The 26,433-nt window shown below is 46.4% G+C and overlaps 1 protein-coding gene across 2 annotated transcripts in view; it reads right to left on the bottom strand.

Moving 5' to 3' along the window:
• The window catches only part of LOC146810849 (kazal-type serine protease inhibitor domain-containing protein 1-like), a 129,197-nt gene that overhangs the window by 34,516 nt on the left and 68,248 nt on the right, over positions 1–26,433 (bottom strand). The window contains exon 3 of one of the 2 annotated variants that reach the window (XM_085614456.1): positions 7,161–7,308. In XM_085614456.1, coding sequence (XP_085470582.1) covers positions 7,161–7,308 — 148 coding nt within the window. The remainder of the gene's footprint in view (positions 1–7,160; positions 7,309–26,433) is intronic. The other variant, XM_085614457.1, reaches the window with a different exon arrangement.

Raw genomic sequence — 26,433 nt, 5'->3', positions numbered from 1 at the left:
TTTTGGCATTTGCTATGTAGGGGGCACATTTCTGGATTCGGTAAGTTACCGAATCGGTAAAATTACCGATTCGGTAATTCTACCGATTCGGTAAATTCCGAATCCAGAAATGATATGTAGGGGGAGTGTGTGGCTGCTGTGGGGATTCGTTATTTACCACCAACTAAAAGTTGGTGGTAAATGACTAATAGCAGTTAAAAAGCTTTTCTATGCACTTTGACGTGTGCAATGTGGCAGACATACATGCCCTTAGGGCATGTATGTGTGCCACATGTGCACACATGCAGGTATCAGGGGTGCAACAGGGTGTCACTGTGACACCCTGCCACCCTTGATTGTGCTCCCCCCATTACCGAATCGGTATTTACCGATTCGGTAATAGTAACTGGCTTCCCATTGATTCCTATGGGCCTCCTGGCCCATAGGAATGAATGGGTGGCCAGTTGCCATTACCGAATCGGTAAATACCGATTCTAAAATACCGACACTTACCGATTCGGTAATCTTTTACCTACATTGCATTTACCGATTCTAAAATACCGAATCGGTAAAATTCGGTATTTTAGAATCGGTAAATGTAATTTACCTACATAAGACCCTTGGTTATTACACATCTATATTCAGATCGTATCCCCTGCAGTCCGTTCTCAAACACCACCCCTGATGCTCATGCTACTCATTAATGGGATTGCCTAATTCAAGGAGATAAGTGCGTAAAGGCTGCCATATGTCCCAAGGCCGTGAGGTAAGTGGTTGTGACTGGGCATATAGATCGCTGTTTGTGTTGCAAAATATCAAGCTTGTGAGCCATGCCTACTGATCAGGCAGGTGCCCCCCCAGTGTAGCGCACTTCTCGTTTGGCAAGCATAAGGGCAATAGCTGGGAAGTGACGCGTTGTTTTGCGTACTGTATACACAAACCCAAGCAGCGCCAATAATGGGTTCAGTGTAAGGGAGGTTTGGGTCTTATGTGAGATCTCCTGAAATATGTCTATCCAATATTTAGCCAGCTTCTCGCAGGTCCATGTCATGTGCCCAAAATCTGCTTAAGGAGCGTGGCATTTGGGGCAGTTGTAGGGTCGGGAAGAGTCCATGCAGTGCATTTTAAGTGGTGTAACATAAGGCCCTCCACAGAAATTGAAAGTGCAATATTTTATGTTGGTAATTAAATGAGACCAGGCGTGTTGGCGTACAGCAATATTGCCATTGGAAATCAGTGAGCGTGTGTCCCATGTCTTTTTCCCAGGCGGCCCGTGTCCCAGCATCGCTAGAAGGGAGTAATGCCAGCACGGCCTTGTACATCTTAGAAATTAAATGTTCAACCCCAGTGTCTGTTATCATTAACGATAATGGTTGGAAATCCTCCGGCGCAAGAGCATAACTTGGTATCTGAGCCTTTAATGCTCCCTGTATCCGTTGCAGCACGAAATGATCCATCAGGGGCATGTCTGCAAAACAAATGTCCTCTGTAAGTGAAAAGACATGTCCATCAGGGAACACATCCCCAAAAGTGTCCAGGGAATATTTAGATAAAGCACTTTTGACAAGGGTTACCTGCATAATAGGCAGCCACGTATTGCCCGCCATGGGAAGTGCAGCTGAGTATAATAAGTGTCCCCCTGTGACCCGCCTCAACCTTTTTTCGATGCCCAGCTAGTTGTAGACACCGTCTGGATGTCGCAGGGCTCACGTGGCAATCCAGCTGGCAGTATGGCAGTATCGTAGCAAGCGGGAGTGGGGCCACTAGGTCGGCCTCAGGCTTGGCATATGGTATCCTAGCGTCTGGATGGTACCAGTGTCGGGCATAGCTACACTGGGCCACCGAATAGTAAATGTAAAAGTTTGGAACCCCAAATCCCCCTCGTTCATCTGGAAGTCAAGGTTTCCCATCTGACTCTTGGTTGTCCTCCCTCCATACCAGGCTAATTAGTGATGTACAGAATGTGGCAATGAGTGCTTTATTTAGTGGGATCGGGATGTTATTAAAGAGATACAGGAACTGGGGCAGTATATCCATTTTGATAAGAGCTATGCGTTCAGCCATGCCAAGCGGCAATTTTAACCATCGCTCTATCCGAGTCGCTAGCTTTTCCAGTGCTGGCTTATAATTGAGCCGTAATATTTGTTCTGCATCCTTATGAATACAGATCCCCAAGTGCTGAACCGAATCGTCGCATCTCGTCAGTGGAAATTTGTTGTCCATGCTAAGGATGATGGAGAATAAGGGGAACAGCACTGATTTACCCCAGTTTATGTGTAAACCAGACAGAGCTCCATAATGTTGAATTTCTCTGAGCACCGGGCCTATGTTATCCTCTGGGTGTCGCATGTATAAGATTATGTAATCGGCATATAGACTGATTAATAAGGGTCCTTCCTGTAGGTGGCGCACCAGTGGGTCCAGTGCCAGCACGGAAAGTAAGGGGGAAAGTGGACACCCCTGCTGTGTTCCGCGAGTGGGGAATATAGTTGCTGTCAGTGTCCTTTTCAAGCGAATGCGGGCTAATGGTGCAGTGTATAACAGCTTAATAAGAGAAAGGAATCCCAGTGGGAATCCCATTGTGCCCAACGTCACCCTAAAAAATGGCCACTCCAGTGAATCAAATGCCTTTTCCAAATCCAACATTGCCGCAGCTGCTGGCGCAGATGGTGAGATTCTGTAGAGTACCGCGAAAAGTGTATCACCGCATAGGCGGTCTCCAGGGAAGGCAATAGGTGATACACCGAGAAGAGAGCTTTGATGAAGGTGTGACTAAAAGCCCCTCTACCCCTGCAGACCATGAAGCTGATTTTTGCCTGAACAGAAATACGACGTATCAGTGAATAAACCGTATGTAATATGTGTACACACATTAGGTGTCACCTCACTATTTCCTATTCACAGGAGTTATTAGGAATGGTACACATGGGGCTGGTCCTCTTGTGTTACTGAAGAAGAGCTTGTAAGGGACAGCTCAAAACCATGTACTAGGGAAACCATACTCATTAAAGTTAGGTATCTCCCTGATATTAACCCCTGATTTTAAACATACCGACTAGGAGCAGGAATAAAACATTAGCTCACTAGCTAGGTATTTTTAACAATTTCTCTTCACTCTACATCACTGCACAACACATAAATTCAATAAAAAAGTGCTCCTACGTAGTTCGCCAGTCGCAGCACGCCTCAATCCGCAGCAGTTTGAGATGACCCCAATGATGAAGCATGCCACCTGGGGGTAACCCTGGTGGGTGAGGGGCTTCTAGAAAAGAATAATTTCTTCTTTCTGGACAGAGGGTTTTTTCACACATTTTTTTCATGGAATCCCTTTTTCCTTAATGGTTAGGTTTCTTATTTCAGTAATCCCAATTTTGTGGCACTGCTTCCTGATGTTTGTGCCTGCGAAACTAAAGGATATGTGTTGGACTTGGCCCTTTTGGCAGGTTCACCCCGAAACTTTTTGCCTTCTCCTAGCCTTTTTCTGTAACCTGGTGTTGGTGATTTTAGGCCTCTGAGCAGTTTAGCACTGGGGTCCAGTGTAAAGTGTGTGCGCTCTCTGTGTATGTGTGGTGAGATTGGCCTGCCCTCCCATAGGAATGCATGGGGGAGATGTGTGTCCATGGTAATTCCTGATGTGAGAGGAGAGCAGGGCCGAGTTTAGTATGTGCGGACTTGTGAGAATAAATGCTGCACAATGGTGTGCCCAGATTTATGGTGACTGGTGGAGAAGTGCCACTTTTAGAAGTTGGCATTTCTGTGTGCTATGTGTCTGCCTGCCTGATATGGAGTGTATGTCTGGCTTGTGATTGACAGGAGCTGAGAGGGCTGGGGAATTCCAGGAGCCAGGGTGAGTCTGCCCGGTGGTGAATGGAGAGATCTGCATGCAGATGGGAGGGAGGAGTTGCACCTGGGACCTGGATAGGGCTGTGCCTTCCCTCCACAATGCTGGCTCCACCCCCTGTGGTGCGCCTGAGCACCTAGCACCCACCTGAAAAAGGAGAGAGGAGCTGAGCAAAACAAAGTGCTCCAAAGCTCCCCCAAACCAGTTCTGGCTGGTATCCCCAAGCCCTGTGCTGTGACACAAAGGAAAAGGGCATATGAATATAGGGGCTGTGACCCCATGAAATTGTTCAGTTCCTGTTCAGTGTTCCTGACGGAGGGGGGCTTGCTGCTGGTGGGGCCCAGGAAGGACCGCCATGGGGGCTGCCTCCCTGCTGGAGGGCCCTGTGTGCTGGCCCATGGGCCCTACATTGTCCCCTTGATGCCTTAAGGACTGTTTGGGACCCTTTTGCTTGCTTCGGTACCATATTTGTGGATACAGGACTTGTTGATGCCTCCAGCGCCTCATGTGCGCTTTCTGTCCCTTTTCCAAGAAAAGGAGCGGTAGGCTCCGCAGCACTCAGCCGCTGTGTATGAAAGAGGGAATCCCCAGTGTAGGGATTCCCCATTAGTGCAGGAGTTGCGGGTGCCGACCCCGCATACTGGTTCCTTAGAGCGGTTGCCCACACCGCTCTACCTTTCTGAAGACAGGCGAGTGCCCACCCCGCAGTGCGGCCGTGAACCGAAGCCGCCGCGATCGGCGGCAAAACCAGGAAGTCAGACCTGCGCCGCCTGACTGTGGGCGGGGCCTGGTGTGCTCCACTTCCGCTTCCCCCTGCCTGGGGGAAGCTGTGCCGTGCTGGTCTCCCGGGCGGAGAGAGAGACCGGAGCGGGATTCCCCGCGGGGCTCTCCTGATGAAGACGGAGCCCCGCGTGCGGCACGGGTGAAGAGAAATGACGGCCGAGGCCACCACCGGCAGCGCGGGGCTCCCAGGAGTCCAGGGAAGCCCCGCAAGAGAAGTGCTGCCGCCTTGAAGACCCGGAGCCGCACAAGTGATCCCCGGTGAGTGCTCAGGTGGTCAGCGGCCCCAGCTGGCAGCGGGCTGCTTCACCGTGGGGGGAGCAGTCTGGTGTGGTCCGGGCGGCCCCGAGAGAGAGCGGGCCGCCCCCATGATGGGCACAGTAATTGAGAGAGAGCCCAGAGGAGCCCGTGCCCTCCAGTTCCTTTGTGGGGGCATGTCGTGCCTCAAGAGCCAGCGCGCTCCAACGTTGGGGACCATTTCTGTTGCGGGTATAATTGTTGATCAGAGGGCCCAGAGGGGCCCGTGCTTCCCCAGTTCTGGCCATTTCCTACAGCTGCCCCAGTTGGCTAGAGGGCAGCTGCAACGTTTGGTGCACTTTTGCCGGGGGCACATTGAGTCCAGAGGCACGGTGGTGCCCGCGTTTTTGGCTGATCCCAGCTGCCCTGCGAGAGCGCAGGCAGCTGCAACGTTCTTTGTGCAGTTATTTGAGAGGGACAGAAGTGGCACAGAGGTGCCAGGCCTTCACCATTATTTACAGCTGCCCAGCAAGTAGTAGGCAGTTGCACCGTTTAGGCACACAGTTCTTTGGGGGCATGTTTTGAGTTAGGAGTGAGATGCACTCCTTTGCCCCCTACTTTCCCAGCTGCCCAGCAAGTAGTGGGCAGCTGCAACGTTTAGGTCTGCGCAGATTACGCACCCTTGACGTTTGCTGCTTTGGCAGCGCGCCATGACATTTGGGACATAGGGCATTTGAGCCCCTGTTTGAGATGGCCAGTTGGCTAGGGGGGCTGTTGGGATTGTAGGGCGCCAGGCCCTAATGTGATGTTGTGCTAGGAAATGTAATGTATGTAGTATGATTACGCACCCTGTGTTATACCTATAACTGTGTTTTATGATTATGAGGTTGTTTTGCATATCATGGTTTATGCTAGTGAGATTGTGTTTCACTGTGTGATTTATGCCCCTAATGTGAGGTATACTTAGGAGGTTAGGGTCTAATGTGTTTAGACTTGTGAGATGATTGCATAATGTGTTTATGCTGGTGAGGTTGGCGCAGAATGTATTTCACGCCTAAATGTGATACTGTGCGTAATGTAGTTTATGTTACAGGCTGATGCTAAGTACCGTGATTACCAGGGGTTACTGGTTGTACGTTTATGATCTGTTTTACTTTTACCAAGTTCGCTTTGTGATGGTTCTGACAGTGGTCCATGTGGCCCTGTCATGTGTATATAATCCCTTGTGAATATTGCCCAGTGCCAGTTGGCACAGTGTATATTGTGTGATTACTATTCTAATGTGTTATGAGAATACAAAGGCTATTTTTGATATAACCTTGTGTGGAGTTCCTTTTGTAGTGTGCCTGGGATGTTGTTGCTGTGTGCGTGCGCAAATGCTTTACACATGACCACCGGGATAAGCCTGACTGCTCGTGCCAAGCTACCAAGGGGGTGAGCAGGGGTTATCTTTGGCGTGTAACTCCCTCGCCCTGACTAGAGTGGTGGTTTCTGCCTGGCTTTGGCGCAAGCCTTAGCCAACCAGAGTTCCCATTTCTAACAATATGTGTATAAGAAGTGCAAGCCCCAAAGTGAGTTTGATAACACTTTTATCACTCGTCCTTATTGTGCATTAATTGACTGCCTATGACCCTCAATATCATGTATGCGCTCCCAATCCAGATCTGCATTGAGAGAAATATTTTATTTCAAAAGAATTAAAGGCACCTCTGTTTCACCCAGCACCGTATCTGCTATTCGTTAAACACCAGTAAGTGGCACTTGGCGCCTTATTTAGAGTCGGGTGGATACCCATGGACAGCTGCAAAAAAAGCAGCAGATGTTGTCCCATCCTCCCTGTTAAGAGTGCAGGGCAGATGGGACTTCCACTGCTTTTTGACGAATGCACTACATCTGCCAAACTCTCAGTCCCTTGGATACATCTGGGTCTATGTGAGAAATTGACTTAGTAAGGGAGTGTCCCATAAATGTGCACAAATTATATATTTTTTTGCAGAGTTTTATATATCGCAAACTTGACCCGAAACCAATCAGGTATCAGAGCGCTTTACATAGCACCAGTTACGTTACACGAGGACACACATTAATTTTTTGTTAGGCACGGGGAGATTAAGTGATTTCCCCAGAAACATAGGATGTTGAGCGTCATTACCGAGACTCAAACCCAGTTCCCCAGGTTTGAGGTCGAGCGCCCTAGCCGTTAGGCCAACTCTTCTCCCCAAACCTTTGTCCAGCAGTACCCTCCACCAAAGTAAGAAAAGTCTTTAAACTTAGTGGCTGACATCAACAGAAAACAGATGTCCGCATAAAAAAATCAACTTACTGTCATCAGTCACCTCGAGTTTAGCAGCAGCGAGTGAAGTTCCGAACTTATTCGTTGTGCGGCAGATGTATATCCCTTCATCCGATTTCTTTATTCCTTGAATTTGCAGCCATCCAGTAATTCCATTCTTCTGGGGGCCACCTCGTGCCTGCATACATTTAAACAAAGAGTTTTAGGTGTCTGATATAAAAATGCACCGCTCCAAGCTAATGACCAATAAAGATTATGCATGACTAGGAAGGGTAGAGGAGGTACTTCATAACATAGTTAAGCAGTGAGAATCTTTACCCTAAAAGTGGCCAAACTGCTCCAAATGCAGCTGTTTCATGTGTTCTACATATTGGTTTATAATACAAGGGTTCCTGCAATCCCTGTATAAAAACCAGTCTCTAAATGTACTTATTACAGTTGTTAGAAATGGGATTCCTGGTTGGCTGAACAATGCACCCAGTCCAGGCAGGAACCACCATCCTAGTCAGGGTAAGCTGGATACAAAATAAGATAACCTGTGCTCACCATCTGGTAGCTTTGTACAGAGCAGTCAGGCTTATTTACAAAGGCAATGTGTAAAGTATTTGTGCAACACACACAGTAACAAAATGAATACACCACAAAAAGACTCCACACAAGTTTAGAAGAATAGAGAATATTTATCTCAACAAAGTAAGACCAAAACGAAAAAAAAAAATCCAACCAGTACAAGTCGATATTCATTTTTGAAGATTAAATGCAAAAAAAGGGGTTTTTAGTCACTAAAAGTCAGAAGGTTACTTGAGGTCGCAAGGGACGTGTGCAAATCCAAAGTTCAGGCCCACTGGAATGGAGGGCAGGCCGGCTGCAGGACCCACTGAGAAAGAACCTTGGATGGAGCAAAGAGTCAAAGCTGAGGGAATTAAGCGTCGATCTTTTTCACGCAGTCAGGTCAAGCTTCATTGAAGTGAAGGCAATGCATCACCTTCGAGCCATGCAGAATACTGTCATTGGGCCGCGCAGGCTGTAGAACCGCTGTCGTCCAACAGCCTCTGTGTCTGCGTCGAAGGGCGATGCGTCGGTTCTGACCGGCACAGTGGTGACGATGCATGGGTTTTGTAGCAAAACCGCTTCAGAACCCCCATCTGAGGCCCAGAACTTGGAGAGGGCACCTCAGGCAAGGGTAAGACTCACAGAAGTCACAGTCCAGCATCATCAGCAGAGTCTTAGGAAGTATTTTATGTCCCTGCTACTTCAGAAAATAGGAGGCAAGCCAGCAAGCCCTTGGAAATCACTTGAAGTGAAGGCAGAGTCGAACTCTTCTTCAATAGAGTCAGGGAGCAGCAGGTAGCAGTGCAACAAGCAGAAAATCAGTCCTTCTAGAAAATAAGTTCTGTTGAGTCCTTTAAGCAGCACAGCAGTCCTTTCCGACAGAGGTTCAGTTCAAGATCAGAAGTGTCTGGGGTCAGAGACCCAGTACTTATACCCCAAAGTGCCTTTGATGTAGGGATGACTTCACAGGAAATCTCTGAAGTGCACAAGGATCCCTTTAAAGCCAGTCCTGTCTGGCAGGCTAACACTGGGGGGTAAATCAGTGCATTGTGTGCGACAGGACACTACCTATTGAAGTGCAGGTGTCAGCTCCTCCCATTGTTTCCCTGTACAAGAAGCAGAATGCAGATGAACCTCACGATTCTATGCTTGTGGCTATCTAGAGGGAGTTCACAAAGTGTAGCTGTCACCCAAACCAGACGTGCATTGAAGACAGGCTATCAAGCGTTTCTAAAAAGACAGTAATGTTAAATCCAACTTCACCAGAAAAGAGGATTTATCATTACCATTCCAAACATATGAAACATGAAAAACCTATTCCTTTTGGATCAGGAATTTCTTCTTGAAAGTGTATTAAAGAATTCCCAATGCTGGCCTGTGAGAGGGGTAGGCATCACAGCAGTGAACAACGAAATAGGCTGTTCATCACTACCAAGACATGCAAACCATAAAGATACATGTCATACCTTTTACTAACACAGCACCGTGTCCTGGGGGTTACTTAGAGCTTACCTTAAGGGTGACTTATCAGTAATAAAAAAGGGAGTTTAAGGCTTGGCAATTAGTTTTAAATTCCAAGTAGAAGTTGCAGTAAACTGCCCACACAGGCACTGCAGTGGCAGGTCTGAGACAGGTTTGAAAGGCTACTTCTGTGGGTGGCACATTCAGTGCTGCAGTCCACTAGCAGCATTTGAAGTACAGGCCTTAGGTATTTGGTATACCACTTTATTAAGGACTTACCATTACAACAAATCTTGCCAATCAGACACACACCAATGCCATCATGTTTAGGGGACAGCACATGCACTTTAGCATTGGTTAGCAGTGGTGAAGTGCTCAGAGTCCTAAGGCCAACAAAAAGAATAAGCAAAAATAAGAGGCAAACGGTTAGGGGAAAGTCCGCCCTAAGACTGACAGGTCCTAACAACAGGCAACTTGTGACACACCTGGTCACCTGTAATATGGAAATGACATAGCCGCTCAACTGTAATAACATATTATAGTTGAGTTCTAAGGTCACAATACCTTCTGCCAGAGCCAGCAACCAAGGTGAAAAGAAGGTCACAGAGCATAGTTAAAGTTGCAACTTAAACAGAGGAAGGAAAACCTGGCTTTTCCTCGTTTTTTTTTTTAGGTGAACAGTGGTGATAAGCGTAAAAAAAATATATTTATAGCAACATGTATATATTTTGCACTAGGAAGTTAAAGAAAAGATAACCTCTTTGGATGTTTCCACCTATTCCAAGCTACAGCGCTTTTTTAAACCAGAGATATCCTTTTGCAAAAACTATCTAACAGTTTTTTAGTGTGTTTAATTTAACACTACAGATTCTATTCTTCAGATTTGCAAACATGCTATCTCTTTCCTATAAAAGAGCAACGCACCAAGGGGCAGATTTACAACATTTTCTAATGGGTTTGCATCCCAGAACTGACGCAAACCCACGCAAAATGTTTATGTTTGATTTACTTTTCAGCTGAAAACTTATTTTGCGCTGGGTGCTCCTTTGCATTATACTGCACCCAGGCGGCTTTCCATAGGTGGTACATGAGTGTTCCTGTGCAACCACATAATGTTTATGACGCAAAACCCTATCTACTAACAATAGTAGTCAAAGTTTTGCACCAAAAAAATGCCACTTGAAAGCAGGTGTTATAAAGGAATATTGCTTTTATTTCTCCTAACTGTTCCCACTTTGTATAAATACTGCACTATACAGCTCACGTCCAATGTGGATTTATTAAAAAAAGTTAGTGTAGGTGAAGGGTATCCTTCCAATACAACAACTATGCTAGACTCATGCAGACACCTTTGCACTATGACGCAAAGGTGTGTGCATAGCGCTCGGCAGCCGAAATGCAGTAAGCTAGGGAGAGAATAGGATAGTACCATATCTTAGTAGATATGGGGCAACATGACTAGATTAGTGTTTGTGATTACCATATAGCCAATTTTTGCAATTGGCTTTTTGGTAATCGCAAACACTAATGTACTAAAGTGTGTTTTAAATTTTTTGCGATTCCTAGTGGATCACAAATAGGGCAATATATTTCTTTGTTTTAAATGCAGTCTATTTTCCTTCAAGGAAAACAGGATGCGTTTAAAAAAAATGAAAAGTTTTCTTTACATTCTTTAAGAGCAGGCAGTGGTCTGTGGGATCACTGCTCGTAAGAATTATTTTTTCAACCGTTCTCAAAAGGGAAGGGGTCCCTTGGGGGCACATTCCCATTTGCGAATGGGTTACCACTAACTTCAAGTTCGTGGTAAAATACGAATGTTTTGTGACCGCATTTCAGTCGCAAAACATTTGTACATACCAATGCAAATCAGTATTTGGAAAGGATGCTGTAAATACGCCCCTTCCACATACCAAATCACCAACACAAATTGTGATTCAGTTAACGTGTTACCAAATTGCAATTTGTGTTTTGTACATTTATAAAATCAGTTGTATGGTCGGAAATGGCCCCATAGGCCAATTCAGACTGCAAAAGTGCTTCGGACATGTGGCCCATGGTGCTTTACTGCTCTCTTCTTTTCACGTAACACAGCAGAGCAACTTTGGGTGCTGCGCTGTGTTGTGTGGCAGTTTTGTAAACCTGAGCCCAAGTCTTTAAGGGGTTTGTGATAAAGGTGATGGTGGAACCAAGTACCTCCTGCCATACATTATAAGGACATGCATGCCACTTTCGCGTCCACTGGCCTTAAGAAGGAAGTCAGCATTTGGCCTTGTTCCTCTATATGGCCACAGAACTTCTCAGTGACGTGCATATCCTTGATACCATGGATTGCATTAGTTGAGATCACTGAAAAAAAAAACACACTCAAGATTTAAATACCTTCAGTTGACATCATTGTGGTTAACTAAGAATCAGAAAATCGGAAGAGACTGGGACAATGAAGAGTGGATTCCAGGCCTACAGTCATTTAAAAAGCAAGCCTTAGTCTGGTATTGGGAATATGTAAAGGCGGAAGAAAAGAAGTCAAAGAATCTTTACCGCCTATGGGGAAATGACCGGCCTAAGCTGAACCAAGAGAGCCTATGGAGTTTCTTTATTCTACTGTTAAATTTGTCAATTTAAAGAAAGAATTCTACATTGTATCCAGGATTTACTGATCACCACAGAAACTAGCAACATTCCCCAAAGGGGAAACTCCCCGTTGTAAATGACGTAGAAAGTTGGAGGCTCATGACAAGCATATGTTTGTAAACTGCAGAATCCTCAAGAAATTCTTGGCTACAATGAGTATAATAATGTCATATGTACTTGCAGCTGAAATCAAAGCAAGCCAACCTCTGATATGTTTTGGGGCAGATCATGTGTTAAATGTTCAGTTACATTCTTAAGACAATAAATTAGTTTTCTGTACGATACTCCTGGCTAGAAAGGAAATGTGCATAAACTAGCTTATCTTATCCACCTACATTTGAGAAGTGGTTGAAGCCAATAGACAATTTGCTTACAGCTGACTTTGGTTGTGATAGTAAAAATAGATTAAGAAAACTATGAATGATACCTCGGATGTCGTGACAAAAGCAAAATATAAAGTCATCCCTGGTGGTCTAGGGGGAGAGCCTTGCTCTTCTGCTGGTCTGCCAGCCTTTCTGATTTTTCTGTTTTTGACTATTTGTGCCTTTTTGTGCCTTTTTGTCTATTTGTGCCGTTTTTTCCCGTCGCTGCTGCCCACGTGGCCCCTCCGCCCTGAGTTTTCAAGCTCACGCCTGCCAGCTGCTCTCCCGACCCCTACTTAATGGCAGGCGCGCGCAGCGGGTGCGCCAAAGGCAAGCCCGTTTGCACTTATCCGCAACCCGACCAGTGCCAGGGACCCTGGTCCTCTGACCCGCTGCTGCTATGACTCAGCAACACTCCACGCACTCAACCCTGGACGCAACAACAACTTCCAACTCTCAGCACCAAGCATCAGTAGTGCGCTCTACAAATCCCTGAATGTTTGATTGAAAGTAAGTTCGATGATTACATTAACAGTGCTGAAAGGTACCTACAAAAACCAGTCTCAAGCTGAAATCTTACAGCAAAACAAAGATTAAGATGGGTGTGGCCAGTTTGGGTAATATTAACAAAACCATCTTTTGGTTATGAGGACAAATTTTTACAGCCTGGGATACTTTATCCCATATGTAATACATGGGTTACTGCAATCCATGTATACAAACCCTTCTATAATTTCCTTATAACTGGCAACTTGTGACAGACCTAGTTGCCTTTAATAAAGAAATGGCGTAGCCGCTCAACTGTAATAACTTATTACAGTTGAGTTCGGAAGTCACCATACCTGGTGCCAGATCCAATAGCCAAGGCAGGACACAACGCATAATTAAATCTGCAGTCTAAGAAAATGAAAACCAAACATATTTGTTTATTCTTATGCTGTTATTTTTCTAGATAAACAGCATAAGCAGGAAGGAGATATTTATGGCAACATGTTCATTTTTTGCATGTCTTGGATAATCATAGAAAATGTGGAATCTCTTTGCATGTTTCTACACATTCCGAGAAACAGCTTTTAAAAAACCCAAATCTAACTTGTATTAAACTGATAACAATATCTGTTCGTAACAAATATCTATCTGCTTTTTTGGTGTATTTTACTTTGCAAACATAGTATTACTTTCAAATGAAAGATAAACTCACCAAGGGTTTAAGTGGTGTGTTTGAATCGTGATGGTATGACCATGGATTATAAGAAATTAGAACATTGGAATGTTGGAAGCTCCATTGAAAACAATGGAGTGCTCCGGGCTTATAATGGCTGGTATAAGCCCAGAGCTCCAACATTCTAATGCTTCTTTGTTCACAGCTATGGCTGTGAACAAAGGCTTCAGGGAGTCTGAGGGGATTTGAATCCCCTCGCGCTCCCTGAAGGCTTTATTTTATTTGTTAAAACAATTTGCCCTCTAGTGGCAGAATGTTCTAATAGCCTTAGAGCCCTTCGTAGCTGGGCTATACTGGCTTTTAAAGTCCCTCTGCTTTGTTAAAGTCCCTTGCCTTCGGCTCGGGCTTTTAATGCTGCAGCGGACCTTTAATAACCGATATAGCCCACTACGGCGGTCTATAAGGCTATAATAAAGTACCCCCTGCCATACATTATAAGGCTATTACAAGTCACATTGGAGTTCCATGACCTTATAAAGGAACTCTGCCGTCGACCTCGTTCCTCTACATGGTCACAGAACTCCTTGGTGTCTTGCAATATTCTTATAACAAAGGACTTCTATAACGTTGATATTTAGCAAATATGAGAGCTCGAGGTTGACTTACAAGCAATTTCTAAGAATAAATGTGAAATTTTACTGAAAAGTGTCAGGCAATATAGTATAGGCTTCAGACTAAACAGCTCCTGAAGTAGGCTGAAAAGTTCAATCAGAAACAGTGTGAACAAAAAGACTAATTTAAAAAATATTATCTTGCCTTTGACACCTAATTATTTAAGCAAACGTTCATGGTCAATGTCCCCCAAACTGCACAGGATATCTGCATATAGTTGAATAATGATAATCTTTATTTAGAAACCATTCAATTGTTTTGTAAAAGGGATTAACACTAGCTGGATAAATATATGTACACATTTCTGGTAAAACATATTTATTAACCCCCTGAGGAGTGGACAAGGAAATGCAAAAACATGTTAAACATGTGAAAAAAAGCAACGTTAAAGAAAATTTTAATAATAGGATTTTGCAGAATGGCCATATTTGGGATAACAATTTTTAAATATTAACCTGTGGTATTGATCCTTTGTTTTCTAACACTCAACCATAAGAGCTTTAAACCCTTGCCATTTTATTGTAAATAAGGTTCACACTGGGAGCCAGCATGTGTTGTTGAATAGCACAGCTTGAAGGCATAAACTTAATTAAACAAGGTCTGCAGTCATGTGAGAAGCAACAGTGCACCATAGTTCCGGGTGTCAGAAAGGAGCAATGCTGAGTTCTGAAACCTCTGCAATGTCATCATTAGATACTGAAGCAAATCCCATTTGCATAGTCCACATGAGAGCATGGCCCGATCATGAGTGGGCCTCTGATTTCTGATCCCTTCAAAAAGCTGTATTTGCTCAGGGATTGGAATTCTGAGTTAGGTGGTGTAGGAAAATACCATCTTTTGTGTGATGCCACCCCAATATTTTCTGCATACTGGCTTTAGAACTCTGTGCACTATACCCCTGCAAACCACAAGTACAGTGCTTCCCCTTTAAACATGGGTAAATTTGCTTATTTCTCATTCAAACATTTAACTTGCCTGTAAGTCCCTAGTATATGGTATAGAAAATGCACCCAAGTCCTGGAAATTAAATGCCACTTGTGGACTGTAGCTCATATTGTGTCATCCACAGAGTGGACCTACAAAACATGGCTTCAGGCCTACCAGTGTAGCGTGACTGCTGCAGTGTAAACCCTGCAGTACGACCGACCTGTCTAAATAATTATTACTAAAATTAGTAAGTCACCCCTATGTAGGTATTGTAGCCCACAAGGCATTTAAAAGTTGGATATGAAGAAAATTAATGTTAACATGTCCATACAATGCCAAAGCTCCAAAAGCTGTTTTCAATGTGGCAGGTCTAGCGGTCCTTTGTAGAAAAAGCAGAGTACTGATTAACATAATACTACTACTGTCTCGGGAATGGGACGAGCTAAAAAAAGTAATTACACCACTGTGGTTAATAGTTATTAAAAATCCACTTCAAGAAGGGGGCATGGCCTGCAACTGGCCCAGATGGCTGCCTGAGAAGGGAGCTGCACTCCCTTAGCCACATACATAATCCATCGGAATCCACCCTTTATATGCGATGATCACCAGTTTAACCCCCACCTGTGAGTTCAGGAGCAGACCGGCTGCAGCCCAATACCAAACCCACAGATATTGACCTAACTGTGACCCACCGCTGGGAGCAGCGCGAGATTGAGTGTGGCCCTAGTGGACTGCGGCCTGGACGGCTGCCGACTGCTCTGTTGTTGTGCTCGCGGTGTGACCCAAACTGCTGGGGACTGTGGAGGTCCCGTGACTTGCCTCGATCTCTGCCCCAGGGAGCTGTGCTATTCTGGGGCTCACTGCTGGCTACTGTGGCCTAAGAAATAAAACCGGGCGGGACCTGTGGCGAAGCAGCTAAACCTAGTTTGCATCCGGAGTGCGGCCTGGTCGACCGTGCTGCGTGGGATCCCAGTGGGCCTGCACTCTAGAGCCTCTGTTGCCTGGCGGGGACAGAGATGGGGCTCTGGGCCTCTGCTGTGGCTTGCACACTGAGCTGGATTGTCACTTGCTGTGCCTGGAGTGTGTAGGTCCCTGATGTGTGACCTGGCCTTGGATCCATAGCAGACCTTTGATGGCGTGATGAGTGATTGTCTGAGTGCGGCCCCGTTCATCTGACTTTGGGGAGATTACTGGTGGAACTCCCCTAGCCATCCCTACTTCATCATTTTTGGATGTCAGGGGCAGGCTGCCGTGTCCTGGGGTGTCAGCTGAGCTGCCCCAAGTGACACAAAAACATGATGGTGCATGAGGCACTTGAGGCTTTCACATCTTATATCATTTTGTGCTCTGAGACATAAAATGTGGGCGCCACCCTTCCGTCTGATTTAACACGTACTTTCTAGCACCTAGTAGTCGTAGTGCATGCTGCCTGCTGCAACTATCTCCTGCCATTACTGGTCTACTAAAGTGACCTCTTTGCCACCTTGGTGAGTCTACTTGTGGCTTGCTAAATAAGCGTTGTCCTGCTTGACTGTGGGTGTCCTGCCTAGACTTACTGTGGAGTTGCATCAAATATATCCCCTTCAACCATGGGTAAAACTGACCTGAAACAGCCTAAGCTAGGGTTTGAGTCCCACAAAAATGGAGATGACCGGGGCACGGCAGGGAGTGCAGGAAATATCTCCAGTGAACCTGATATTCACGATCTGCTGATCCAGATGAGTGCTGGTCTGCAGCGCAGACACTAAACCGACAATTTAACAGGCTGCTTGGACAAAATGAACTCGCGTCTGGCGAGGCAGGGGAGGCGAACCACTGATACAGAGCAGTGCATGTCGTCATTGGATGTGAATCAAGCCACCTTAATATCTCCCAGTACTCAGCTTCTCAATGTAGCGGACAAGAACAAAGACTTAGAGGCCCATTCTAGAAGGAACATTTTGCGCCTGATAGGCATTCAAGAATCCACCAATACTGCGAAGATGGAGCTCTTCATTGAAAAGTTCTTATGAAAACTATTTGACGCTGACTTCTTCTCCGTATGCTTCCTTGTGGAGCGTGCTCACTGCTCTTTGGACCCGCGGCTGGTGCCTGGTGCCCTCCCATGACCCATCATTGCCAGTTTACTGAACTATCACGATCGGGAAACTATGCTTTTCCTGGCCTGGGAGAAAGGTGCCTTATCATACCAAGGCTCTACAATCTACATTTTCCCAGACTTTACCCTGGGAGTGCAGGAGGCTTAATGCCCTTTCCTAGAGGCAAAAGCTCTTCTCTGTTATAATAAACCTTACGCTATGCTATACCCTCCTCGCCTCCGATGTAAACTAAATGCTAAGGTGACTGTTTTTATGTCTCCCTCTGAGACCATACATGGTAGCAAGAGTGCCCTTGGTGAGAGTACACGGCGCTATCATAACACCCAGTCCCCCTATGCCTGGCAATGACACTGGCCTCTCAGATGCTATTGGTCAAGATAAGTGATTTACCTGGGTTTTGCGTAGTCCACTACAACCTGCTCTGTGCTTGACATCTGTCAGCTTCTTCATGACTGTGCTTTATGCCGCCCAAACATACACTTTCATGTTTTTTGACCTGTGGTGTCTGCTGGTCATGGGAGTGATGGCGAACAAACAGACACCTGCGCCATACTGTTGATCACTGTCGGTCGGTTTGGTGCTGCCCTCTGAGGGCCACTGTTACCAATATATTCCTTAACAGTGGTCATTACCCGCACTCTTTATACGTGGGTGGGGTTGAGGGCCCCGGGTGTACTGCACATTTGTTTTACTTGGATTTTCAATTGTTTATCTACTATTTAAATGGTACTATTTGTGTTCCTAAAGTTTTCACTGATAAGAGGGAAGATCAGTGTGGGTGGGGGAGAATAAGGAGGCTGGATTTAAATGTTACGCGTTCCTTATTGCTAATTGAGATTGCAGATGTCTTCCTATTTCTCATGGGGTATTTGAGTGCTAGCCTGCTTATGACTGCATTGCAATGTACAGATCTGTTTTGACCCTTTTTCTTTTCCTTGCTACAGCTCATGTTCTCATACTCCACCCCACATAGCACATAACAAACGTATGAAGATTGATATTAATTTCATTTCCCAGAATGTGCGGGCATTAATGACCCTTGTAAAATGGGGAAAGTGCTGGTATACTTGAACCGTCACAACATTCACATTGCATTATTACAAGAGACCCATATAAAGAACCAGGCAGACACCACATTTGCCTTCCACTGGGCCTCACATAGGAAATTTGCTAACTTCTCAGGCTATGCCCTAGGGAGTGGTCCTCCTGGTAAAGAAAGGATCACGGTCTGCCAACTGGCGGAGGTATCTGACCCCCAGGGGAGGTTTGTTATACTGCAACTTCTGATAAAAGGTAAATACCTCACTATCATCAACATATACGGTCCAACATGGATAACCCAGACTCAGTATGGAGTCACTGTGTAGCTCTTTCACCGATAATATTCTCTGGGGCGGCAATTTTAATCTGGTCCTGTATCGTGACAACCATTGTTATAATCTGGCTTCCAAGACCCACCATGCTGCTGCCACTTCACTGTGTGACTTAATTAATACCAATGATCTAATTGATGTATGGAGAGTTCGACATCCCAAAATAAAAGAGGGCACACACATATCCACGGTCCATGCGTTCTGGACTAGATTGAATTTCTGTCTGGGTGCACGTGACATATGCAACTGGACCATGTGCATAGAACATCTACTGAGGATATTTGCAGACCATTCTCCCTTACCCCTTCTTACCCTTGCCTTCCCAGCCCCAAGCACACTGCTTTTGCCTCAGGGATATCAACCTGTACAGGGCAGAGGCGCACACAATTTAAGAAGTGCTTTTCATGGGAAACTTACACAGAACCGTACATCAACATTATCGCAATTTACAACAGAAGGTTGCTTTTTATCAATTGCAAGAGGTTTGGAGAGAAAGAGATGAAAGGGAAAAAGAGAGAGAGAGGGAGTAAGAAAAGGTGGGAGGAAGAAAATTAAGAACAGAGTAACAATGATATGAGCGATAGTGATGGCGATGAACACTCAATCCATGTGCATACTTGGTCCAGTGTCAACCGAACTTGCATCACACTGTAAATAGTATATTTAAAAGGACGTGATGATGAACATGCAAGTGAGGTGTAATGATGCACCCCAAATGAGGGGCACTAGGACCTGCCCGAGGGAGGACGAGGGGACCAGGAACGGCAGTTAGCCGATACACGATGTACAGCAAGGTCGCAAATAAAGAAGCTCCATAATACCCAGCGTGTCCGTGTCCCTTTGTCCACGCAGGACACTACATCTGGCGACGAAGGTTGGGATACACAACACGCGAGGGAAGGCTAACTCGGTGTGGCCCCTGGAAAAGGGAAGCACCTAGCTGCGTGGTGGAGCCGGAAACCGCGTGGCAAGTAAAGAAATGCGCGATCGTCCTCGCGCGCTGGGAGCCCACCCCAGCCATCCGGGAGTGTGTCGAACTGCCCGGAGCTCGCCCCGCCACACCGCGTGTGCATGTGGCACGTACTGAGGGCTAGAGCCTGCCTACTCGCCGGGAGCCCACCCCGGCGGTGACTTCATTCAAAAAGGGGGAGCCGAAGAAAGAGCTGACTCACCCGGTGCCTGGCCAGAGAAAGTGCCGATCGAAACTGACAAGCGGTGAGTGAGAGAGAGCGTGAATAAATAATACAATCCCCGGTGAAGAAAAGGGCAAATCTCATTGCACACGAGACTCTCGCGGCAGCCATTTTGAAGTCAGGCAGTGTTATCCAATTCCCTGTCAGGGATATCCGGCGGCCATTTTGAAGTCAGGCAGAAAACCTGAAAGAGCAAACAAGCACTGGCGAGTGAAACGCACATAGCAAACAAGCACTGGCGAGTGCAACGAACACAGCAAACAAGCACTGGCGAGTGCAACAAACATAGCACACAAGCACTGGTGAGCGCAACGAACATTATAAACAAGCACCGACAATCGCAACAAACAACGAGATAATGGACCTCGCTGCAGCTCCCATGGGGTGCTGGGAGTTTCGTTCCTACGCCCTCCAGAGCCCCTCACTCTTGAATGGGGCGGGGGCATGGGCCTGCGGTGGCAAGAATGGCTAGAAGATTTCACGGACTTCATGAAAGGGTCTCATGTAACGGACCTGGAACAGAAAATGATTGCCCTCAAGAATCTGGTTGGTAAAGAAGTTGGATAGATCATAAAAGAACTGCCTCATGAGTCCGCCAGCTCATATGATAAAGTCTGTGAAGCACTCAACCGCAAGTTCCTGCACAAAAAAAATGTCGACTATGAGCGATATACCTTCAACCTAGCTTCACAGGAAAGAGGTGAACAAATGGGTTGTTTGTCACACGTCTGAGACGTCTGGCAAGACACTGTGAGTTTGATAACTTCTCCACCGAAGATGCCCTCCGACTAAGAATAATAGAAGGCTGCCTATCAGAACCCCTGAGGCGCAAACTGCTAAAGAAAAGCTATCCGCTAAAAGAGATTGAAGAAATGACAAGAGTCGAGGATCAAGCTGATGAACACGCAAAGAAGATGGAGGCCGGGAGAAGTGAAAAACGTGAACAGGCATTCAGAATGCAGTCTCGACAAGTGCATGGACGGTCCTCACCGCAAGTGCGCTCCTCCATATCCAAGAAGCAATTCCACTCGTCAAGCAACGCACGCCAAAGCGCGAGCCACACTCAGAAACGATCGGAAAGACAATTGAAATGTTACAGATGCGGCTACGACTTACCGCATGCAGACGCATGTCCGGCACTAGGACAACAATGTCGGAAATGTGGCAGGAGCAACCACTTCGAAAGCATGTGCGGCACCTCACACAAGGATGACCAACGAAGACAGCCCCGGCAACACCATCCCTCGGGCAGTTGTCACCACGTCAGAGCAGTTCAGGATAGACGAGACTCATCCACAGGGTCGTCACAATCCAGTTGTCACTCCTGCCGGACCTGCCAATCTCGACGGTCGTCATCGAGAGAATCCAGCTCCTTCTCCCCCATCCCACAAGATTGAAACGAATATGTCCACTTCGTGGCTGATCCCGACCGGCTAAAAGAATACCCACGGCTAGACCTCAGAGTTGGCTCTCATCGCACCAAGTTCGTACTGGACAGTGGGTCGTCACTAAACTACCTACCAGTAGCGGAATATCAAAGAATGCGGCCGCCTCCCAAACTGGTCGATGCCCATGTGCAAGTGTACACGTGGATGTCAAAGAAACCACTGCCGTGTCTTGGGAAGTTCGCAACGGACCTATCGTATCGCGATCGCACGATACAAGCCTACATTCACGTTATTGAAGGGCCGGAGGCAGACAGTTTGTTAAGCCTGCCCACTGCAGAAAGACTGAAACTGAGAGACATACTATACAAAGTGGATGACTAACTAGATGTCATTCAAAGTTCCCCAAACTTTTCCAAGGTCTCGGAAAAATGAAAAACTGCCAAGTCAGACTGCACATCAATGAACAAATCACACCAGTGGCCCAACACCACCGAAATATCCCATTCCACCTGCAAGAAGCAGTAGAGAAGGAGTTACAGGATCTACTAGAGGCTGACATTATAGAGAGAACAGATGGGCCCACACCATGGGTCTCCCCGGTCGTAGTAGTCCCAAAGAAAGGAGAGACAAGCCAAGTCCGCCTGTGTGTGGACATGAGAGCACCGATAGAGAGAGAGAGACACCCGGGCCCCCACATCAGCGACATGGTCACGTCACTCAACGGAGCAAAAATATTTTCAAAACTAGACCTCAACAAAGGATATCACCAATTAGAGCTGCATGAGCGGTCCAGATACATCACGACGTTTTCAACGCACCTAGGGTTATTCCGATACAAAAGACTCAGTTTTGGGGTGTCCTCAGCAGCAGAAATATTTCAAGAAGCAATTAGAAGAACAATTCACCATGTGCCCCATGTACTAAATTATAGCGACGACATCCTGGTATACGGAGCAACAACTCAAGAACATGACAGAGCGCTAGATCGGGTTTGTCATGCACTGACAGAGGCAAACCTCACACTCAACATGGACAAGTGTGAATTCCACAAACCAACGCTGACATTTTTTGGACACATATTCTCCGGAAATGGCATGAAGCCGGATCCTGAAAAAGTAGCAGCGCTAAATGACACACCGAGCCCAGAGGACGTTGGCGACGTACGTTCGTTCCTAGGCATGGCCAGCTACTGCTCCAGATATATACCAGACTACGCCACAATAAGTCACCCCCTGAGAACGCTCACCAAACAAGGGCAGGCATTCCTGTGGTCCACTCACTGTGAAGGGGCGTTCAGAGAGATCAAGAAAGCGGTAGAGTCGGCCAACAACTTGGCCTACTTCAATCCAAAAAAAAAGACAGAGATCACAGTGGACGCCAGCCCAGTGAGGCTAGGAGCCATCTTAGCACAATATGACAGAGAGGAAGACCGACGGCACATTGTAGCATATGCCAGCAGGAGTCTAACAGACACAGAGAGAGCATATTCCCAGCCAGAAAAGGAAAGTTTGGTTGTTGTATGGGCGTGTGAACATTTCCACATATTCATCTTCGGAAAATACTTCACCCTGGTCACTGACCATCAGGCTCTGATCACAATATTTGGAAACCCTCGAGCAAAAATGCCGCCACGGATAGAGAGATGGGGCCTCAGGCTACAAGAATACACGTACACCATCATACACAAGCCTGGAAAAGCTGAAAACCCTGCCGACTATATGTCCAGACACCCGACCAAGACGAACCGATGCGAGCAATCGATTGCGGACGAATACATTAATTTCGTGGTAGATCAGGCTAGGCCCCCTGCAGTTCCGCTGGAAGCCATCTGCGAAGCGACACAATCTGACGTCACCCTACAAGAAATAAAGAGCAGGATACAAACGAACAGCTGGCGACAGGCACACACAAAGGAACAGAATGACCAAGAGATGGCAGCATTCAAGCACGTCCATGAAGAACTGTCCATAGCGACCAACGGTCTCATCTTAAGGGACACGCGAATTGTGATCCCACGACAACTAAGACAAGGGGTCATAAACTTAGCACATGAAGGACACCGGGGCATAGTAGCAACGAAAAGAGCACTCCGCGAAAGAGTCTGGTTTCCAACACTGGCCAAAATGGTGGAAACAACACTGAAGGACTGCCCACAATGTCAACTGGTGAGCCGTCCAGATGACCCTGCACCGCTACAAATATCTCCACTACCGGAGGGCGTCTGGCAACACGTTGCCATTGATTTCTTTGGGCCATTCAAGTCAGGCCAATATGTGTTGGTCATCATGGACGAATATTCCAGATTCCCCATTGCACAACTATGCACATCCAGCGCCATATCAATACTAGAGGAAGTTTTTGCTGCATGGGGCATTCCTCAAGTGGTGAAATCCGACAACGGGCCCCCATTCAACAGCCACGACTTTGCCGACTTTGCCCAACACCTCAACTTTAAACACCGGAAGATCACACCACTATGGCCGCAGGCTAACGGAATGATTGAACGTTTCATGTCCACGATCAAGAAAGCAATACAACAGGCGGAACTCACTTGAAAGAGCATCCAGACAGCACTGAACGAGGTACTAAGAGCCTATCGAAACACACCCCACTCCACCACAGGCAAGTGTCTGGCCACCCTCATGCTAGGACGGCCCGCGCGCACTAGACTACCAATGATAGGTGCCCCCGCGAGTGAACAATACCGCAACTCTGATCATGAAGACATTGCAGCCACAGACAGGCTGAAGAAAGAGAAAATGAAGCACTACGTGGATGAACGGCGACATGCCTCTCCCGCTGAGATCAGAGAAGGAGATTGGGTGTTAGCGCGCCAAGAGCAACACTTAAAGACTGACTGCAGATATCACGAAACTCCACTGAAAGTGGTGCAACAGAGAGGAACTATGATCACTGCGGAAACTGACGGAAGACGAGTCACCAGGAATGTGACACACTTCAAAAAGTGCAGCCCGAATGTCAAGGAACTACTGACTGAACTGCGAGTTGAGAAAAGAGAACCAGAGACACCGCCCCGCTGCAGTCAGGCCCTGATGGAAATGACTGGCGAACATGAGCGAGGCAGTACTGATCCTCAATCACGCCCTCAGCGGACCATTAAGAAACCGTCTCGCCTGATTGAAGAACTGTAAAGTTGAAAATGATTTCTTTGTTGTTTCTATTTTGTTTGTTTACAGGGGGGGGAGATGTAATGATGCACCCCACATGAGGGGCACTAGGACCTGCCCGAGGGAGGACGAGGGCGGGCGGAAAGGGAGGAGACGGGGACCAGGAACGGCAGTTAGCCGATACACGATGTACAGCAAGGACCAAATAAAGAAGCTCCATAATACCCAGCGTGTCCATGTCCCTTTGTCCACGCAGGACACTACATGAGGGGGTGAGAAAACTAGAAAGACCAAAGGGAGAGTGATTAGGCGCGGCACATGGGATCAGTTTGAAGTGCATAAAAACACCTCAACATGACGGTGACTAGCTTGAAACATGTCGGCCACTTTCTGACACTAACTGTTATGTTTTTCCTGCAACGCACTGTTTTTAATCCTGGCCCAGAGATGCCATCATAAAGGAATATTGTGTACCTCGGAGCTATTTTTACCACCACTCTTCCATTAACTCTGCCATCTCCACTACCTTGAGCTCATCACTGTGGTATTTGGTATATACCCTCCTCTACACAAAAACATCCCTGAGATCCTCCTTCTCAGAGAGGGGGTTGTAGCCCGTGCTGTGACTAGGCATCACTGCAGGAGGAGAATCTCAATGACGTAGCATTCCACTTTGGAAGTTGAGGGATTTCATTCTTTTAAAGGGATATCCCTTTGTGGCTAGTTTTCCCCTTTGACAGTAGCTTTTGTTTTTTAGACCCAAGGGTTTCTTGTGATACACAAATCTAGATGAGTGTCTAATAACATATGACAGATATTTTTTTTTTATATCTGTTTTAACAGTCCATTGTTTCATTTAGTCTTAATGCACTTATCTATGTTGATTGAGGTTTATTCAATCATATGTACAGGGCTCTATTATCCGACCCTATTTCCCTTGGCAAAGGCACCGTACATGGCACCTCTGACATGGATTTGAGTCAATGGCCTATTATCTAACCGTATTTCCTTTGGCAGAGGCACCTGCCAGGGCTGTTCCATGTCACCCGTGCTATATGCTTTAGCTACCGAGGCACTGTTCTCAGCCGTACGTCAACTGCACGGTCATAAGAGTCTGGCCTTCTCACAGCGTAACATAGTGATTTCACTATATGTGGATGCAATGTAACATAGTGATTTCACTATATGCAGATTACATCACCCTGTACTTGAATAACTCTAGAGCGAACCTTGACCCAGTTATGCAAGCGTTTTAAATGTTCAGAGTGTTATCTAGCATAACTATTAATCTGACCAAATCCTATATTCTCCCGCTCACCCCGGCCATTATCATCCGTCCGCTCTTGCTGCCTTTGCGATGGGTGACTGACTATGTCAAATATTTGGGGATCTGTATAAGTTCTAGCAAACCAGATGTTGTGACTAGTAACTATGGGGTGGTGATAAAGGCCTTGGAAGAGTAGGTCCATGGTTGAAATAAATTACCCCTTTCCCTAATGGTACATATTGCCATCATGAAAATGGTCATACTTCAGTAAATACTCTACCTCTTCATGAATATAGGTATCGCTCCACCCCACAACTTTAAGAACCCTCATGGTGTGCCTAGTCTGGGTAGGAAATCAACCTGGACTTCATTGGGAAACTCTTACCTTATCCTATGATTAGGATGGCCTTGCGGCACCTGAGTTTGAGCTATATTATATCTGTGCACAAACCTCATTTGCCCATTATTGGATCAAGCCTCGTCTTTATCTCGCGCACTATGCACCTGAATAGGACCAGGTATGTCCTACTCCCCTCCGAGCCCTGATTGGCCAGGCCCCAGGCCAATCCCGCTGCAAAATAGACACAGTGGTTTGCACTCAACAGGCTTGGATCTGGTTGCGGGCTTGTATCAAGTATTTCCTCCCCCTTTCTTTTCTTCTTTTCATTTGTGCCAATGTTGAAACAAATTTTGTATGGTCATCCAACAGCTGAAATGTATTCCATGTGCTGTGCATTGCCATTGCGCGACGTAATGTGCATAAATTGCTGTTTAATTTAATTGTACTTTATATTCATGCAGCAACTGATTGATTTTGTGATAATGATTATATTTGATATGACGACACAGCTGTTTCTGTTGTTGTAACGGTTTAGGATAAACAAATGGGCCGTCCTTGTCCCTCGGTAAATATTTAAAACAACTGGGACGGACCTGTTTAGCAGTTTGTCCGACACTGCAGTGCCTGGCACCGCAAGGGTTTTGCAGAAGAACCCTCACAAACTAACCTGGTTGGTGTCATGCTTCATCATCGAGTTCCTAGCTGAGTAGCCGAATGCTACTCAGCTGTGCTGCGACACCTGATTACA

The sequence above is a fragment of the Triturus cristatus genome, chromosome 7, assembly GCF_964204655.1.
Source record: "Triturus cristatus chromosome 7, aTriCri1.1, whole genome shotgun sequence".
NCBI classification, from domain to species: domain Eukaryota; kingdom Metazoa; phylum Chordata; class Amphibia; order Caudata; family Salamandridae; genus Triturus; species Triturus cristatus.
Note: the sequence above shows the minus strand (reverse complement) of the source record. Positions and strands in the feature narration are given on the sequence as shown.